This window comes from Mauremys reevesii, linkage group 11, assembly GCF_016161935.1.
Source record: "Mauremys reevesii isolate NIE-2019 linkage group 11, ASM1616193v1, whole genome shotgun sequence".
Taxonomy (NCBI): Eukaryota; Metazoa; Chordata; order Testudines; family Geoemydidae; genus Mauremys; species Mauremys reevesii.
Genome location: NC_052633.1, coordinates 10789666 through 10808572, shown reverse-complemented (window position 1 = coordinate 10808572; position 18907 = coordinate 10789666). Strand labels below are relative to the sequence as shown.

At 46.3% G+C, this 18907-nt stretch overlaps 3 protein-coding genes across 6 annotated transcripts in view; all 3 read left to right on the top strand.

The window, feature by feature from the left end:
• The window catches only part of LOC120374861 (interferon lambda-3-like), a 47132-nt gene that overhangs the window by 1558 nt on the left and 26667 nt on the right, over positions 1-18907 (top strand). For 3 of the 4 annotated variants that reach the window (XM_039495236.1, XM_039495229.1, XM_039495232.1), the window contains exon 1: positions 5897-6119. The gene's annotated coding sequence lies outside the window, so the exon portion shown is untranslated. Of the gene's footprint in view, positions 1-5896; positions 6120-18907 lie in introns of those variants that run through there. The other variant, XM_039495235.1, reaches the window with a different exon arrangement.
• Positions 1040-10764, top strand: LOC120374508 (interferon lambda-2-like). Its single transcript, XM_039494270.1, has 5 exons — positions 1040-1157; positions 7137-7300; positions 8876-9019; positions 9325-9402; positions 10081-10764. The coding sequence occupies exons 1-5, from the start codon at positions 1040-1042 to the stop codon at positions 10177-10179; spliced, it is 603 nt and encodes a 200-aa protein (XP_039350204.1). The 3' UTR covers positions 10180-10764.
• On the top strand, positions 14453-18674 carry LOC120374507 (interferon lambda-3-like). Its single transcript, XM_039494269.1, has 5 exons — positions 14453-14566; positions 15677-15754; positions 16443-16586; positions 17384-17464; positions 18576-18674. Exons 1-5 carry the CDS (start codon positions 14453-14455, stop codon positions 18672-18674), a joined length of 516 nt encoding a protein of 171 aa, XP_039350203.1.

Below are 18907 nucleotides of genomic sequence, written 5' to 3'. Positions count from 1 at the left end.
CACCGAATAGTCTCAGCTAATCTTGGTTTTGCCTACACATGGGAGAAGATGCAGTGCAATGCATGCAAATAAGGAGATATAGATCAGTGAAATGTACACGGAGAAATCTCATTCATTTACAATAACTCTGCCTAGCACCTTGCATAGCTAATTATTTATGCATTCTTCCTCCTGGTTATCTGCACAACACTTTGTTCATTGCCCACCCTGCTTATCATTTTCCATCAACTTGCCCTTTTAGTTCTTGAGCAGACAGTCTCCTGATTTAGGGGCTGATCCAGCTCCCACTGAAGTCAGAGGTACAATTATTATTGCTTGGCTCTGATCACTAGGTCTAACTGCCCATGACCTGGCTCTGACAGTGGACCAGGACCCCTTTGTACTAGAGCGGTACAGACACAGAACAATGCTTAGGTCATTTATTTCCTGTATTAAGAACATAGGAGCAGCAAAGAATCCTGTGGCACCTTATAGACTAACAGATGTTTTGCAGCATGAGCTTTCGTGGGTGAATACCCAAGAAGTGGGTATTCACCCACGAAAGCTCATGCTGCAAAACATCTGTTAGTCTATAAGGTGCCACAGGATTCTTTGCTGCTTCTACAGAACCAGACTAACACGGCTACCCCTCTGATACATAAGAACATAGGAACAGCCAGACTGAGTCAGACCAAAGGTCCAGCTAGCCCAGTATCCCGTCTTCCGACTGTGGCCACTGCCAGGTGCATCAGAGGGAATGAACAGAACAGGTGATCATCAAGTGATTTGTCCCAGGTCACCCATTCCCATATCCACCCCCTTAGTCATCTCTTTTCCAAGCTGAAAAGTCCCAGACTTTTTAATTTCTCCTCGATGGAAGTTGTTCCACACCCCTAATAATTTTTGTTGCCCTTTTCTGTACATTTTCCAGTTCCAATGTATCTTTTAGAGACGTGGTGACCAGATCTGCACGGAGTATTCAAGATATGGGTGTACCATGAATTTATATAGAGGCATTATGATCAGGGCCAGCTCTACTGTTTTTGCCGCCCCAAGCAGCATGCCGAATAGCCGCTGCGGGCAGCTGAAGACAGAAGCTGCCACCGAATTGCCGCTGCTGCGGAAACGCGTGTGCCAACCTAGTAGCACACGGACTGCCCCCACCGTCCACGGCGGCAGTTCGGCGCACTGCTTGAGGCCAGGGCGGGTGCAAGGATGTTTTGTGCCCTAGGCGAAACTTCCACCTTGCACCACCCCCACAGCCCCCCAAGCCCTGTGGCAGCTCTCTGACCCCCCGCCCTGAGGCACCCCCCCCCACAGCAGCTCCCCACCTCTACCCTGAGGTGCCCCCAGCTGTTTGGCGCCGTAAGCCTGGGAGGGAGAGAAGCAGAGCGGGGTGGCATGCTCAGGGGAGGAGGTGGAGCAGAAGTGAGCAGGGGCGGGGAGCGGTTCCCCTGCATGCCGTGAACCCCCTTACTTGCTGCAGGCAGCCCTCCCCGCGCCCCCCTACCCCTGGTCCCTCCGCCTAAATGCCGACGACAACTGGGGCGGCTGAAGATCTAGCCACCACGGTTGCCGCCGAAGGACCCGAAATACTGCCCCCAAATGCTAGTGCCCTAGGCGACCTAGGCGGTCGCATACTGGTTTGCACCAGCCCTGCTTGGGGTCACTAAAACACACGGACTGCCCCCCCCCCCCGCAGATTAACGCCCCAAGCACCTGCTTGAAATGCTGGTGCCTGGAGCCGGCCCTGATTATGATCGGAGTGTTAGGGGTGCCTGCATTATCCCTGTCAGCTTTCTGTCTTTCTGCTGCAAAGCGCTTAGAGTCCCGTAATGGCTTTCTAGCAAACATGCTTTCCAGACTTAGGGTCAGATCCTGTTCTCCTGACGCATACAACTAGACTTCGATGAGACTTACATAAGATGAGCAGAATTTTTCCCTTAATGGAAAGTATTAGGGTTCTATAGTGACCTTACAATGGAAGTGTTCTTCTCCACCCCCGCTCCTTTCCTATACAGCTGCACACATCTGCCATGTGTCACCTAGCGGCTAGGGAACTGACATAGAACGCAGGGGGGGGGGGTAATTCCCAGCTCCGCTAGTGAGTTTCTGGGCAACCCTGGCCACATCAATTCCTTCACTATATCTCAGTTTCCCATCTGTAACACGGCGATGATACTGACCTTTCGTATAGCGCTTTGAGATCGAAAGATGAAACTGCTAGATGAGACCTAGGTACTATTATTGCTGTTGCTTCTAACTCTATCATAGCCACAATAGGCAATTAATAATCCTGAATAATTAAACAACACACCTGAAAAGCTCTTTTAAAAACTCTTGTGAAATAATAGCTGCATCCAAATGGCTTAAAAATTTCTTTTTGACATTTCACCTCTTGAATACTATTAATCCATTTCTCTTTTTTGAATGGGTCGCCTGCGTAGCTGGAGTTCGGAAGCAATATGGTGATGTAACTCAACCAGTTTCAGTTTTGCTCCTAACCTTATCTTAGCAAGGCATGTGTCACGGAGTCCTGTGTTGATACATGCAGTAGAATTTGATTCAGTGTAGTGTATGGCCTGCTAATAGTGTCCCATACAGTTTACTTTAGTGGTGTCAGAAAGCCGCTTTTCATACATCAAGAAACATCTCTCTTTTGTCAGCTACCTGAAAGGATCCCACTCACTGAACCCAGTTATCTTTCAATGATTTGGGCAAAGAATTGTTTCCATATAGTTGTGGATTTTCCTCTTACTCTGAATAAGAAGCCCTGATCTAATGCATGTTCTGGTTTGCTTTGCACATGGCAAGCAGCACAAATACACACAGGTTTCCTTTTCTTCATTAGAAACGTTGTGTGCAGATCATGCACATCCTATAGTGGCACAGGTGGCACCAGGGATTTGAACACCTATGTCGACATAACTGCTAACTACACCTGCCAGTGACCTGGTTATGCTTAACAGAGCCTGTCAGCAGAGAGAGAAAATAATGCATAGAAGGTGAACAGGAATCAGGGCTAATAAGAGGAAGTTTCTGGGAAGACAATGAAACTTACAAGCCAGCAAGTGGAAGGGAGTGAAATCTTCTTAACAAATTGTTAGTTTAAAAACTCATCCAATCCCGCTATTGAGAGAGTATACAGAGACTTAGGCATGGGAAGCTTTGGGTCTGCAGTGCTTTCATAGGCTGAATACTACTGAAGTTAATGGGTGTTTTGTGTGAGTAAGTACTGGTGAATCAAAGGGTGAATCAAAGGGTTTTTCTACCTTCCAAAACCTGAGTGTAGTCATTCAAGAGTCTGTTTCCTAGAAATGAGCAAGCTGCGTTTTTCATGTGTTTCTAGAGCCCTTTGCTCTAGTCAAATGCAAGCCCCTGAAATCAAAGTTTTTTTCACAACTAGTACGTTGTACTGCTTTAACTGTAGCGGTATATCGGTATGGTTAAACAGTACAACCTCCCTTACTGTCCCCCTCAGCCCCCCTAAAGGAATGCAGATGCTTTATACCAGCAATAGCTCTGCCTGTACAGGAAGAGACATAACGATACCAGTATCAGGCACTGTTATGCTGAGATAACTGCATCCACACTTGGTTGTACTGGTATAATTGCATCAATTAAAAAATCACAGTCAGGCCTGGTTGACCCTTCAAAGTCGTACCATTCTATGTACTGGCAGGTAAGCAAAGGGAAAACAACTTTTAAAAAAATATTTATTTTATGTGGTGTAGCTTTGTTGTTATTAGAGACCTGAATGGGTTGTGTTTAAATGAGGAAAGGGAGCATGAGATCTGTTAATTTAAAAGTTGTCTGGCTGTATTCCTCAGAGTCTGTCTGAATAATGGAGCTCAGCCTTGACGGAGGCAAGGAGACAACAGCCATTGAATACAACCAAAAGATCAGAACAAAAGACAGGAAACAGATCCTAACACACATACGAGTTCAGTGTGAGGCTGAGGGGTGGCGGTGGGGGGAGGGAAGGACTGCAAAGAGTTGTACCTAGTGTAACCCTTCTGCCGGGCTGAAACGATAGCAGCAAGGGCTGGGTTCAATACATAGGGGTCCCTTCCCCACAACATAATGCAAAACCAGCTCGAGCCCCCACCCAGTGACCTGGGAAAACCTTACACTCACCCCTGGGCGCCTCGAAGAGGCAATACTTCCCCTCTCGCAAGCACAGAGTCTTGGTGTAGCAGAAAAGGTTTAATTACATAAGATAAACAACAACAAGCATTAAATCTGGAAAATACCTTAACTAGAGATCATGGGTCAAACCGTGAGCAAAGACCCACCCCAGCAAATTGGGCCGTGTCCTTCTTTCTGGGTCCTTGAGTCCAGCAACCCCCCAAATCACCCACAGTCCCAAAAGTCCCACAATCCAACAGTCTCTGTCCCGGGTCAGTGCAGCCCCAGAGCTCAAGAGTCTCTTTGCAGAGGTCCCCCTCCCCAGCCTGGGTAGAAAAGGGGCACCTTACGTGGTTCGGGGCTAACTGCCCTGCCTCTTCGTGGGGTTCTGCTTCCACCAGCCGTACCCACAACCGCTCAGCTCCGCTGGCTCTGTGGGCTGCTCTGCTCTGCCAGCTGCTCTGGTCCACCAGCTGTCCTGTGATCTGCTCCGACCGTCCTCGCGAGCTGTTTGGCTCCACTCACCCAGGGCTGCACAAACTGCTCCACTCCGCTCTGCCAGCTGCTCTGCTCCACGGTATGGCTTCAGGCTCCCCCACTCATAAGCACAGTACTCAGTGCTCTCAGCTCAGCAAGTCCAGCTCAGCAAGTCCAGCTCTTTAGTGATTTCAGCTCTTAGAGATTCCAGCTCATAGGAGAGGAGCCCCAGTGAGTTCAGCTCAGTAACCTGTATCTAGATTCTTAAGGGAATCAAACATTAACTCTGACATTCCACAGTGGAGAGAGGCACAGGTGGAACTGGTGCATCTGGCTCACACACAGAGCCTGCACCACCAAGTACAGATCTTTGTCCCCAGCCTCTCTCTTTCCAATGGGTTTTGGAACCCATGTGCCCCATCTAGCAAGCGCTATCCAGCTGACAATGAAACCCCCCATCACAAGACAATTTTGTAGTTCCCCATTTACCCAATCAGGGTGACAACATTTCATTCCTTCTGCCCCAATAACAATGAAATTGGGGCTCCCCACAACTGTGAAAATAACCATCCCATGCTGCTTTGCGGTATGCTAAGTGGGGTGGGAGTGCCCATGCAAATAACTGAAATACCAATGCAACACTTTCCGCACTCCCCATAATTTACCACCAGATGTCAGGGTGGGGCTCATCCTGACTCTGCTTACACTAGGAAAGGAGACAATAGCACATATACTCATCATTAATCCAGGCAAAGCTTTACTCCTATTACTGCCATCCTTGTCTCTCCCCCTCACTTGTGTTCTACGACCCCATTGTGCCAAGGCTCCATTTAGACTGTAAACATATATAGGGGACTGCCTGTATTTTATGTGTACGATGCTAACATAATAAGGCCCTGATCCTGATTGGGGCATCTGTGCACGAGTGGAATAAATGCTACTGCAGCTAACTGGTAATGTTAGAATACAGAAGACCTCCACAGAGACCGTATGTTCTTGGCTTTGTGGTGAAAAGTAAAACAAATGGGATGGACAAACGAATACCCACCCAGCTCGAAATTCCTGCGTGTCGGCCTTTATTTTATTTTACATTTTCGAGGCTATATCTGCAAGGAAGAGGAATTTAAAAACAAAAGGGGCTGAGATTCTTCTTGCCTTGCAATTCAGCAAAGGCCAAGTCTACATACATACCTACTCTAGGCAGGGAACACTTGCATAATTCACTTGTGATGTCAGTGTTTTCATCACCTGGAAATCCCTCAGGGCTCTGAGCTCAGGTGTGATACCTGCCTCACTTTCGCTTTCCCTTTCCAAATACCTTGCTGCTCTTTGCTGGGTGACAGCACAGCTGGGTTTTCTGCCCTAGACTAAAGCAAAATGAACTTTCATGTTATTTTTCTGAACCAGAAAAAGCCTTTGGGTATAAAAGCAAGAGCCATGGAGAAGAAAAACCACATTCAGAGCCAAGAGAGAGGCAAAGCAGCCCTGAGACACAAGAGGCAACTAAAGCAACATCCCAGCAAATACACGCCAAGGTAAGGGTGACTAGTCTGGAGCCTCTCCTTGCTACACAATTTCTCTTTACTGAGTGATTATATTGTGCTCTATGGTAGACAGCAAGGAATGAATGTTGTACAAGCAAAGTGTGTTACACCTGTAATGTATTATTAATGGCTGAATATTTAAACAAAAAAAGCCCTCTGATTCATGAATATTCATGAATATTTTCCTGGAGAAAATCAGAGTTCAAGTTGCTATGATCTGTATGGTGTTTTAGTTTTGTATCTGGAGAATTGTTGGGTACTTGCAAAAAGTGTTTGCCTACCCCCAAAACTTTCACAAATGATGTTTCATACAGAAATGTGCATGGATTAAAAATAGTTCAGTCATCAAATTATGGAGAGGAAACAATGCCCTGTGACTTAGGAGACCAGCAACAAATTATACAATGACTATCAAATTGCAAACAGACACAAAACAGTCAGTAGCTTGAAAATTCTTTGTCAGAATTATTTGGCAAGTAGCATAACATTGGGATTAGTTCACAATGGATAAATCTGTAACAAATGCTGTAGGATGATGTACCCTGCCGCACCTACTAGCTACTTTATTGTTTGACGACACAGTGTGCAAGTATTTACAACAGCTGAAGTCTGAAGGGTAGTCTGAAAAGAACAGATAATTCTGCTGAATGTCAATAAGTTAGTTTTAAGAAAAAAGAAAAAAACATCACTTTCGTCAGCTATTTCATTTCACAACCGATCAAATTAACTGGTTGGCTTGAGGAAGACTTGAGAAATGGCAACAATTGTTTTACTTCCCAGTCCCCTATAGGAAGCCACAGATCAGAGCTGGGCATTTCACTGATTCTGTGTCACCAGCTGCCTCCTGCAGTAGATTTAACAATGTTTTAGGAAACAGTAAAAGGAAAATTTAGAGCTAGGTTATCTCCAGTGCTGGCCTCGCTTGTGAGACACTGTCTAACTCGCCAGCTGGTAAGCCTTGCAGCCTATCATGGCTGTGATGTATCTCTCCTGTTCTGTCTCCGGTAGGGAAAATGGTGAATGTAAGCTACAAAGTTCTCTTTGCTCTGGCCATCTGGACGATCACAGAGGCCTTTCCCAAAGGCGCTGAGAGGACAAAATGCCACCTCGCACAATACAAGTCCCTGCCACCTCGGGAACTGGAGGCCTTCAAGAAAGCCAAGGACAAATTTGTAAGTGTGAAGAACACACACTGGGCAATAAGAGCACTGTGAGCCCTAGGCTGTCATCTGAACAGCGGCCCTCTCTGCATGTCCCTCTGGACTCAGGGAAGAAGCTCAAAACCAACTACCAAGAAGGGTTTGGTTTTATTTTTCTGCCATGTTGAGCACCCTGCTGGCAAGCACCACGGCTTTAGCACAGCACCTGCTGAACCCAGGTCCTCTCCTCACTGGAGGAGAATGACAAAGCACAGTTTAAACTTGGTCATGCATATCCCTGTCCTATCCCTTGTGGATACCAGCCCTCGGGGTACAAGGGAGACATCTGATGTCAGCATCTCGTCTCCCTGCATCCCCACTGGGATTGCGTGGAGAGAACTGAGGGAAGAACTAGTACAGGTTTGTTCCTGCTCCTACATAAATATGGGTGTCTGTTCTTTCCTTCTGCCTCCAGGAGGACATGATGCTGTTGTCAGACCGAAAATGCAGCACCAGGATTTTCCACCGGAACTGGGAAGTCAAAGAGCTGTCGGCAGGGGCGGCTCTAGTAATTCGGCCGCCCCAAGCAGGGCGGCATGCTGCAGGGGGCGCGCTGCCGGGCGCCGGTCCCACGGCTCCGGGGGACATGCCTGCGGAGGGTGCGCTGGTCCCGCGGCTCCAGTGGAGCTTCCACAGGCATGACTGCGGGAGGCCCACCCGAGCCGCGGGACCAGCAGACCCTCCGCAGTCATGCCTGCGGGAGGTCCGCTGGTCCGGTGGCTCCGGTGGACCTCCTGCAGGCATGACTGCGGAAGGTCCGCCGGACCCACCTGCCGCCCTCCTGGGAAAATGCGGCCCCACGCGCGTGCTTGGCGCGTTGGGGTCTAGAGCCGGCCATGGCTGTCGGTACGAAAAATCTCAGCCAAGGGGTAGAAGAAGGTCACATTCCAGCACAGGGGTTCTTAAACTGGGGGCTGGGACCCCTGAGGGGATCACAAGGTTATTACATGGAGGGTCGTGAGCTGTCAGTCTCCATCCCAAATCCTGATTTGCAGCCAGCATTTATAATGGTGTTAAATATATTTTAAAGGGTTTTTAATGTACAAGGGGGGTCGCACGCAGAGGCTTGCTATGTGAAAGGGGTCACCAGTAGAAAAGTTTGAGAACCACTGTTCTAGCAGATGGTTCTTTCCTAACATGTGTCCCTTTCTCGCTGAATCTGATCTCACTTAGTGCTTGTGCTAATCTGACACATGGCACTTTGACCATTGATTTTGTAGTCACTGATTTAGTCAGGAGCATTTCAGACCTGACTGTGGCTCTTTCTCAGTGTAAATAAGGGTCACCCCTCACCTTCAGTTCAGGTGCCTTCTCACTGGCTATAAACTGGTGTCAAGAAAGATGTGTGGAGATGAAGCTGTTTCCAGTCAGGAGTGATTTTAATATTTCATTATTGACAAATCAAGAAAGCCTTGAGTAGCTTTTGAAAATCTCCTGTTTCAATCTAGTCTACCCGCCCCAACGCATGGGAATTTCTAGTACTGTATCTGCACAGCTGTGCATCTTTCTCCCACAGACACTCTCTTACCTACAAGTTTCTCTCCCCAGGTGCACGATAGAGTCATCCTGGTAGAGAAGGAGCTAGACTTTGCCACCAACGTGCTGGAGAACGTTGAGGACCCCAGTCTGTCCAAGCTGCTCTCAAGGCCGCTAGAAATCCTGACGCAGATCAGAGGGGACCTGAGGGACTGCGTGAGTATTCAGTGCCAGATTTCTCTTTCCGTGCCAGAAGTGAATCTCTTCAAGGAGAACCCTTAGGAATTTCCCAGCTGGAGCTGCTTGTCCTTGTACCAACAAATACTCGCACGTGGCTCTTGCTTTGGGCCCATCCGTATATAGGACATGAAAAGCAGAAGCAGTTGATATGCTATGCACAAGGGTAGCTGCCTAGACTATGTCAGGTCAAGAACTGCTCTGCGCCTGGAGAGAAAGGGCTTTGGTCCACTGTCGGCTGAAATCTCTGTGCACCAACCCATCTGTATCAACTTTGTTTTCAGACCAGACAAACTCATTCTCATCGACACTCCAGGAGGCTGAACAATTGGCTCCAAAATTTCCATGAGAGCAAAGAGACGGTGAGTAGTCATTGGAGACAATGAGGAAAGTGAACTGCCATACAAATTAGAGATGGAACAAGCCTACTAGGTTCTTATCCAGAGGCCAGAGCGGGATTACTGCAATGTATTCTGTGGTGCCTTGTTGAGTCTGTTTCAATAATCCCAGGACTGTAGTTGTGCACAAATCTAGTAGATCTCAATAAAAAAAAACCTCTTGTGTCTGCTGCTAGACTGACTGTCTCTTCCCAGCACAGCCTGTAAGAAGATTATACCACAAGAGATTTTGACCCTTTGCAATAAATCAGGCTTTTTAGGAAATGGGGGATGAGGGGTGGAGCAGGGAGATTTCTATTGTTATTATCTCTTAGTTTTTATTTGTAAATAATGCAATAAAATGAGCTTGTTGATCTATTCGGATCCACTGTGCAATGATTCACAGACTACAGCAACAGCTAATGTATGGTTTGAATTATGCTGCATTTCATAATAGCACATTCAACTGCAGTTTGCGTGTGCATCAGCTTGGGTTACAGAAATCCACATTCACATTGCTCTGTTTCCAGCACTCACCTTCTTTCCACATCGTCTGTGCTTCTGATAGATATGCACTTGCCTCCTAATTATGCAACATACCCATGGTGGCTTTAATTTAGCCCCATTCACACTTCCTGTTGTAAATATTCTCTCATTTCCCAGGAAACACCTGGCTGCCTGGAAGCATCTGTGATCCTCAATCTCTTCCGGCTGCTGAACGAAGACTTGAGATGCGCAGCCTACACGGAGCTCTGTGTGTAGCCATCTGGTCTCTGCAGTGCGTGTGTGAACCAGGAACATTCATCTTCTCCCTCTGGCTTCTGATCATAGATCCCCAAGCAAACTGATTCCATCCTTTTATACCAAAGAATTATGCAACAGTTGGCCTCCAGGTTACTCCAATTTCCAGCTGGTGCAGCACTCTAGGCTCCTTAGACTTCACTAGGATTTGGTCCTCTGGGGATATTATTTATTGAATGTAATTGTATTGTCACTATATGGAAGCATTTTAGTCAGGGTAACATGTCCCAAAATATTGGAAACATTTAATAAGCTTTAATTTTTTTAAAAAACAACACTTGAGTTCTAGGATTTACACACTAGTCATGGCTTCGGGTCTCTTAGAAACAACCTCAGGAAATGAATTAATATTGAAGTTTGGAAGTTCTTACTGTACAGATCCTCGACAGATGTATTTATACAGAGTATATTTTTACTTTGCTGCTTCTTTACGTATTATTACCCAGCTAAGAAGAGTAATTGGTTTGTATAACTTCCCGACTTGAACCAAAGTGTTATTTATTATGGATCAGCTATTTATTTTTATGTATTTATTTATTACTAAGATTGTGCCTTTTTACCTATAATTGTGAACAAATAAAATTGTTTCCCCAGGCCTTGGCATTCCTGTCTTTTAGTCTGTAAACAGAAAATTGGGTAATAAAACCCAGCTCCAATACGGTGCTGTGCAGCAGTAGATCCCAAAGTGCTTTACAAAGGAAGTCATTCTCATTATTCCTGATTTCACAGATGAGGAACTAAGGCACAGAAAGGCAAAGTTCTTGTCCAAGATCACTCAGCAGGCCAGTGACAGAGCCAAGAATCCTGAGAGCTGGTCTTACACTCTAACCACTAGGCCACACTGCCTCCCTCTTGCATTGCGAAGGTGCTTGTTTTTGGATCACCCTCACTGCACTTCCAAACGCGCAACTAAAAGTGAAAAGAGAGATGTGACTCTTGTCTTTCTCCTTCCTTTTGGCATTACCATTAGAGCTAGACCAGGGGTAGGCAACCTATGGCATGCGTGCCAAAGCCGGCACGCGTGCCAAAGGCGGCACGCAAGCTGATTTTCAGTAGCACTCACACTGTCCGGGTCCTGGCTACCGGTCCGAGGGGCTCTGCATTTTAATTTAATTTTAAATGAAGCTTCTTAAACATTTTAAAAACCTTATTTATTTTACATACAACAATGGTTTAGTTATATATTATAGACTTATAGAAAGAGACCTTCTAAGAATGTTAAAATGTATTACTGGCACGCAAAACCTAAATCGGAGCGAATAAATGAAGACTCGGCACACCATTTCTGAAAGATTGCTGACCCTGAGCTAGACAAATGTTCCCTGGGGAATCCAGACTCAGTTCCTGTGGCTGTCGATTCCATAAGAAGCTGGAACCTCAGACCAAGCTCGCAGGTTGCACACCATTTCAGAGCAACCCTGAGAGGACTTCTGCACTCATGGCCAATTCCAAGCAAAAACTAAGCTCCTACTTTGTGGCTTGCAAAGTTCACATGTGACAAGATTGCAAAACAGACAGGTTCCCACTGAACTGAAAGCAATACCCCTGAACTGACAGTGCTGACTCCTGGAGCTGAGTGTAGATTGCTTTCCCCACAACAACTGCTTTAACTACACACTGATCGGAGACTTTTAAAATACCAACCGGGAGGACTGTCACATTTTTTCCTGAGTGCAAGAGTCATTCAGCCTCGCTCTAATCTCCACTCTTTGCCTTAGAGGATGGAGGCCGGATGTCTCCGTTGGATGGTAGTGTTGGCACTGCCACTCTGGTGTACTGTGCTTGACCTGATAGGAGCTACCACTGAAAGATTTAATCTTAGCCACAGCTATTCAAATAACAAAGCCATTGGAGCTGGTGAGACAGCAAAAGCAACAGCAACTCGCCGAACTTGAAAAGCAAAGAAACTAGCTTAGAAGCTGTTAACCGATGCAGCATGAGAATTAAAAGTCATTATCAGAGAGCTCCGTGACTAAGAGGGATAGATTCAGCCTATATCAACAAGGTGTGGAAAAAGTCATAGTCCAAGAAATGATGCATGTCCAGCCAGAGACACATGGTATACTAAATGCACAAAATATGGACATTTTTCACCTGTTTGCTGCACCAAAGCAGTCAGGGAGTTGATCATATTTCAGACAATTAAGAGTCATTGTTTCTGGGATCTATCACTTGGCATGATATAGAGCCTGCCTAGTGAGTGAAACTGAATATTTATGGCAAGACTGTTGACTTTCTAATTAACTCAGGAACTGACATCACAATCATCTCAGTTAATTAAAAGAATCCATGGGAGTAAGACGCTCACCAGGCATGACATGTATAGGCTGAGTGCAAGTCAGACTGGGTTAGAGGATTCTGAGGTAGATGCAGTCAGAGATGTGACTGGTATGAGAGGACAACAGAAGAGGCTGTAAGGTTGAAGAAAGAAGTATTCTGCAGAGTCTTTGTCAACCAGTTTCTCTACTCAACAGGCCCGTGCACTCACAGCCCAAATGCAACGATTCCTTACTAGGCCTGGAAGAAATGAAAGGAGACGAGTTTCCCTCACTACAGTGGTTTGAACAGTTACAAGAAAAGATACACGTGCTGGTTCCTAACTCTGCAACTTCGGCCACTCCTCATGCTGAATACAAGTGCATCCTTGCCCTGGGGGTGACTCGGACCGAGACCTTGGCCTGCCCTTGGTAAGCCATCCCTTTGTGGAGGGAAATTAAGTATTGGCTTGTAGGTCCCACTGGCCACAGTTCAGGCTTGTTGCTGGTGATTTAACTGGGAGTCTCTGTGAATTGTCTTCCTGTTGGCCACCTGTCAGAGCCTCTGATGCAAGCTACCTGCTTACAAACCCCTCTTGACACATCGCCCTTATTTATGTCAGTGCCTCTGAGAACACACAGCCCCTCCCCAGTGGTGAAGAAGAGTCCTTCTCTACACAAGTGCCCTGGGTCTGGAGTACCTTGGAAGGCAGCTAACTCTGTGCCTCCACCCTCCAGTCTCTGCTGTTTCCCCCAGGCTGTATTGTACTATTGCTGCAGCTTCTTCCAACCTCCTGCCAGCCTCGGCCTTCTCCCCTGCCACACTCCCATTCAGCCTGGCCCAGCTCTCAGGCTGCTGGTTCTCAGCAGCCCTGGCCCCAGATCTCAGACAGCCTGTGGCTGGCTCTTCCCCCTTGGAGTAGTGCCAGTTGTGCTTCCCAGGTTCTCTGTCCCCCAGGCCCTTGCTTCCCAGGTAAATCACACACATGCTGAATGTTATCAAGATTGCATGTTATCAAGACTGCAAGGGAAGGCTCCCTTCTGGAAACAGCCCCTTTCTGCCAGTTTGTGAGAGTACTGAAATCACTGTCCTCCCCGACTGCGCTGATCAGTGATGACTCGTAGAGTCACTCCTGAGGGCGGGGGAAAAAATGATTGAAAAGGCTGCTCACTGGATTATTACAATAACACAGCAAACCCGGAAACTGGGCAATGCTAAGATTAGAAACAGAACTCGCCTACTCTAGGCAAGGAAACCTTGCATCATTTGGTCATGATGTCATTCAGAGATTCCCTCACCTGGGAATCCCTGGCAGTGGCAGTGGCAGGAGGGCAGAGGGTTATGAGCTAGATGCACCTCCCGTATTTTCACTTTCCAGTTTCCACTGATCAAGCAGCAGCATTAACGTGTGGGGTTTTTCTCCTTTGACCAAAGGAAAACAAGGTTTCATTTTATTTTTTCCTAGAGAGTATAAAAGCAAGAGCAATGGAAAAGAGAGGCCACATTCACAGACCCGAGGGAGGCCAAGCAACCCTGAGGAAGAAGAAGGGACTAAAGCAATTTCCCAGCAAACATGCTCCAAGGTACGTGCCACTAAGTCTGGGGTTTCTGTCTAGCACATAGACTTACTAGACTGATCTGCTGTGATCTACTCTAAAGAGTGAGGCTCAAACATTATCCATCCCTCTAAGCATCTGACCAGTTTAGTTTCTGTTATTAGTGCTGGGGGCTGTAAATTAAGAGGCCTGATCTGAAAACATTTGTGAATAGAAGAGTTGAGTTTGCTCAACTGTGATCTTTGGGGTCAACCCACCAATGTATATATTTGATTGTAGCCCTCACCTTCCTGCACCCCTTCTTTCCCCGCTTTGTCAGACTGTTAACAATACAATTTATACTCCTTGTAATCTGGAAATTATGTGATTCAATAGGAAAAATGATGGGTTGCAAACTGCTCCTGGTCCTGACCCTATGGACAATGTCTACAGAGGCCTTTCGCAAAGGTGCTCAGATGAAGAAGTGCCACCTCTCAAAATACATGTCCCTGCCACCCCAGGAACTGGAGACCTTCAAGAATGTCAAGGACAGATTTGTAAGTGCAAAGAAGACACATAAGTGGGCAATAATAGTAATGTGAGTGCTAGGCTGTAGTTTCAACAGCAGCCTTCTCGGCATATTACTATGGGCAGACAAAATAAGATGGGAGGCATATGCTTAGGAAAAGTTGGGGTATGGAGTTGCAGCTAAAATAGAGAGAAGTCTCTCTGTCTGGACCTTCTTTGTTGGTGATCCCCTGCCCAGTCTTAGTTAAGAAAGGGCAAAGCTGAGAATGTTCAGCTCCAACAACTATTCAGATATTTGGGGAATGGGGATGATAGATGTGGAGAGAGTCCTGGACAGGGCAGGAAGGTGGAAACTGATCAGAGGCAGAATCACAGATTAGACAATAGCAGGGAAAGAATGGGATTCTTACTATTAGAAAGGAGCTAGGAGAGAAAGAAGAGGCAATCTGTCTAAGTGGGTGTTCCTGATCCGAGTCAGGCTAAGGAGGTTAGGGCCTGGCCAGCTCGGATTTGTTATAGAGTCAATCATCCTTAATCTTAAATCTCAAAAAGTTCAGAAAGGGGTTCAAACTCTGTCTTGAGTTATCATCAAACCTAGAGAATCAGACCCAGTTTTTAACTATCTGCGGTCTTTCCCTTCCAAAGAAAACTGAGTCTGGTCCCTTCAACAGACAATCTGAGGATCTCAAATTCATGGCATGCCATCAAGCAGCACTAGAGAGATCAAGTCACTTATTTTTAAGTCATGCAAACATTTCATGTTAACTAACACTGAAGCTGAGAAAATGCACCACTCAGCTTAGTGGTCCAGTTATCCTCCTTGTCAAGAGTTAAAGGATGCCGGTTCTCAGTTAAACTCCTGCACAAATGCAGTTCACAACCTGAAACTAGCAAAGCAATATGACAAGAGCGTGTTATTGTCGTCTGTCCTTTTCTTTGGCACCTTCTTGGAAAGAGCCAGGACTCTAGGACAGCAGCATTGTTAGGGGATCAAGGTGTTGAGTCAAATTCTGCCAGGATTTTGCACCTTCGCTTGTGTCAGTGGGGTTATATGATGTAACTGAGGGCATAATTTGACACTTTCTCCCCTGCTTTGCTTCCTTTACACATTTCCCTGTGTTCTCATTTTGTGCCTCCAGGAGGACATCATGCTGTTGTCAGACCGAAAATGCAACACCAAAATTTTCCACCGGAACTGGAAAGTCAAAGAGCTATCGGTAAGCAAGACCTCTGCCAAGAGAGACGAGGTTACAAAATAGCACTTGCTTCTTTCCAAAGTTGCAGTACTGGCTCTTTCCAAGCTGGATCCTGATTTCAGGTGATCCTTTTGTAGATTCAGAATAACATGGACAGGGACTCATCCACACCTGTCTTTATCATCTATTTCCAGTCTGAACTTGGTTAACCTCCCTCACATAAACAGCTCCAGGTTGTGTGGCAGGAAATCCTCAGTTTCTGTATTTTGGTTTCCCACGAGAGAATGATTTAGTTCTCTAAAACCATATCCACATCTATGTACAGCCACTTTGAAGATCCAGAAACCATTCCTCAGAAACCGTTCTCCAAATCACCAGCAAAAAAAAATAAAAATGCTTGCACTGCCCAAATATGTCTTCAGACTTTTGTAACATAAAAAAAGTTTGAGATGGATCTGAAGCACAAAGTGTTGTTGGATTCCAAGGAAGGAAGGTATAAGTAACAGAGTCCAAAGGTTCATGACTAGCAGGCTGTGTGTGTAGAGTGGATTCACACCTCCCCTGCGTCTTAGGTCTCTTCGCATTGGCCATGGCTTTGGAAAGTCTCCTTAAGTAAGCCACTCCTACCTGCTGGGAACACAGACATTCCTTATCTCCGTGTCTGCCACTCCCCTGGATACACTGTTTTACCTGCACATTCTCTCCCTAGGTGCACGACAGAGTGATCCTGGTAAAGGAGGAGCTGCACCTCGTTATTGACGTGCTGGAGAACATTGGGGATCCCAGTCTGTCTGAGCTGCTCGGGAGGCCATTAGAAATCCTGAGGCACATCAGAGAGGACTTGAAGAGCTGCGTGAGTGTCGGATTGCAAATGTCTCTTGCCACAGTGGGGCTGGGAGCTGTCTATTGAACTCCCAACAGCACTAATTTCTTAAGTGGATCCAGGATCTAGTAATCCTTGTTCCAGTAATTGTGGACTTTGGTTTTCACCCCCCTGTATAACAATGAAAGTGTCCGGATTACATAGCTGCTGTGTGCCTTGCTCATATACATAATCTAATTAACTAGATTAACTAGTTAGGGAGAGATGATGCCCGGCTGCTCTGCTACTGTGCAAGTGGGTATGTCCCCACGTTTGGCTCCTGAGCTGTAGTTTGGTATCACTGCAGACACTGTGCTCTCTGTAGCACGGCTACTGTTGTTTTCATGTGCCCCCCAGAACATCACAGTGAGGTACGGAGGAGCCGGGAGGAGGCAGACCCATGGGTGGCTGCATACACTGGGGGAGTATGCTGCACTACTGCTCAGCTCCAGGGCATGTTGTTTCTATTAGGTGGAGGTCCTCCCAGAGCTCTTCTGGGCAGCACAAGGCATTCCTCCCCCTACACAGGGCCATTGCCACGTGGCTCAGTAAAGCCCTTAGTTAATGCTTCAAGCACTTCTGAAGTTGAAAAATACCATACAAATGCTTGGTATTATTAGTAGAACACAGCAGGTTAACATGGAATCCACACATCTTAAGAACAAGATAAATTCAATCAAACTAATTTGTGCCTTGGGCTTGTACCAAGAGGAAGGAGGCTCAGACACTGTTCCTGAAATCTCTACTCATGTGCTTTACTCTGCTTCATGTATTGATTTTCTTTTCAGACCAGACATCAGCCTGACAACCATCAACGCTCCAGGAGGCTGACTAGCTGGCTCCAAAAATTCCACGCAGCCAAGAAGATGGTGAGTACATTTGGCAAACACACAAGATGAACTTTCATCACATGTTAGTGGGAACAAATCTGTACAGGATCATCCGCTCCATTCCTGTCCCATGGGGCCAGTGCACGATGGTGCCCTGAATATTGTCCCGGGCCTTCTGCAGTTTAGGTGTCTTGAGGCTGAATTAGTTCAGAAAGCTGGTAAATCTCTCACAGCAGAAAGGGTCATTACATCTGCTGCAGACTATAACAGACCAGGCATGCAGAAAACAGGCGTTACCTTGTGTCCTAGTTTGGGTCCTTCCATAGGATGCAAATAGCAGAGTTTCACGTAGCGTCTGATCCTCCATCGCTTTGCACCTTATACCTGGTGCAATTATTTATATTTGTGCAAAATGCTGCTGAATCTGAAATCCACCCTCCCTCACACTGTTGGCAGAGCTTTACACCAACTTGCTATTTGCTTTGAAGAGGTGTAGATGCTGGGCTGGGCAATGGGAAAAGTGGCCCAGAGATAATTCATTCATACAGATCTGCCAATCCTAGGCCTTCCTAGGAATCACATATCGCCAAAGATAATACCCTTCAAATTTACTATTACCCCAGATCAAACTCACTGGTTAATGTAATAGACTACAGCACATGTTCTTATATACTTAGAATTACAGCACATTAGAGCACCATGTAAATGAGTATTTCCTTAGGTTGGAGTGTTTGTAAGGTCTTGTCTACACAGAGACATCCAGGAAAATTAATCTGCATTAACTAGAGATGTGAGTTTGAAGTGGATTAGTTAAACTGCACTAAATCCCTGTATTGATGCCGTTATTCAGAGTTAAAGTGATTTCTGGAAGTGACGTAAAGTAACCAAATTAAGACCACTTTAATTTTGAATGAGGGTGTTTACACGGGGATTTAATGCCATTTAACTAACCCATTTCAAATTCACACAGTTAATTCAGAATATCTTTCCTAGATGTCCCTATAGACACTGCTCTGTTCACCCTTTTTCTGCATGCTCTGTGATCCCTATTTATTTGCACCTCCCACAGGCCCACGGTAGCTTTCACTGGCCCATTGCTAATCAGCCATTCTCTGCTACAAATGCGTTCACTCCCTCTCTCCTGTCCCAGGAAACTCCAGGGTGCCTGGAAGCATCTGTGGTTCTCTATCTCTTCCGACTGCTGAACGAAGACTTGAAGTGTGCAGCCTACATGGAGTCCTGCACCTAAACGCCAGGTCTTTACTCTGTCTCACCTCATGCATCTAATCAGACACTGCAGAGCCCAGCGAATGGGAACCCTGAATCCTTCCTACAGGACATTGTATTTTAACCAGGCGTGATGCTCTTTCCACCTTGGTATTTTACCATGGATACCCATCACCCATGATCTCTGAACAAAAGATTCAACAGACCTCTCCGACTCCAATTGCCAGTAGCTGATTGGTTCCAGGCCAATTCCTT

Coding starts and splice junctions, on each gene's coding strand:
- LOC120374508 (XM_039494270.1), top strand. CDS start 1,040: ATGCCGAATAGCCGCTGCGGGCAGCTGAAGACAGAAGCTGCCACCGAA. Junction 7,301..8,875: donor AGAAAGCCAAGGACAAATTT/GTAAGTGTGAAG, acceptor TTCTCTCCCCAG/GTGCACGATAGAGTCATCCT. Junction 9,403..10,080: donor TCCATGAGAGCAAAGAGACG/GTGAGTAGTCAT, acceptor CTCATTTCCCAG/GAAACACCTGGCTGCCTGGA.
- LOC120374507 (XM_039494269.1), top strand. CDS start 14,453: ATGTCTACAGAGGCCTTTCGCAAAGGTGCTCAGATGAAGAAGTGCCAC. Junction 14,567..15,676: donor AGAATGTCAAGGACAGATTT/GTAAGTGCAAAG, acceptor TTGTGCCTCCAG/GAGGACATCATGCTGTTGTC. Junction 17,465..18,575: donor TCCACGCAGCCAAGAAGATG/GTGAGTACATTT, acceptor CTCCTGTCCCAG/GAAACTCCAGGGTGCCTGGA.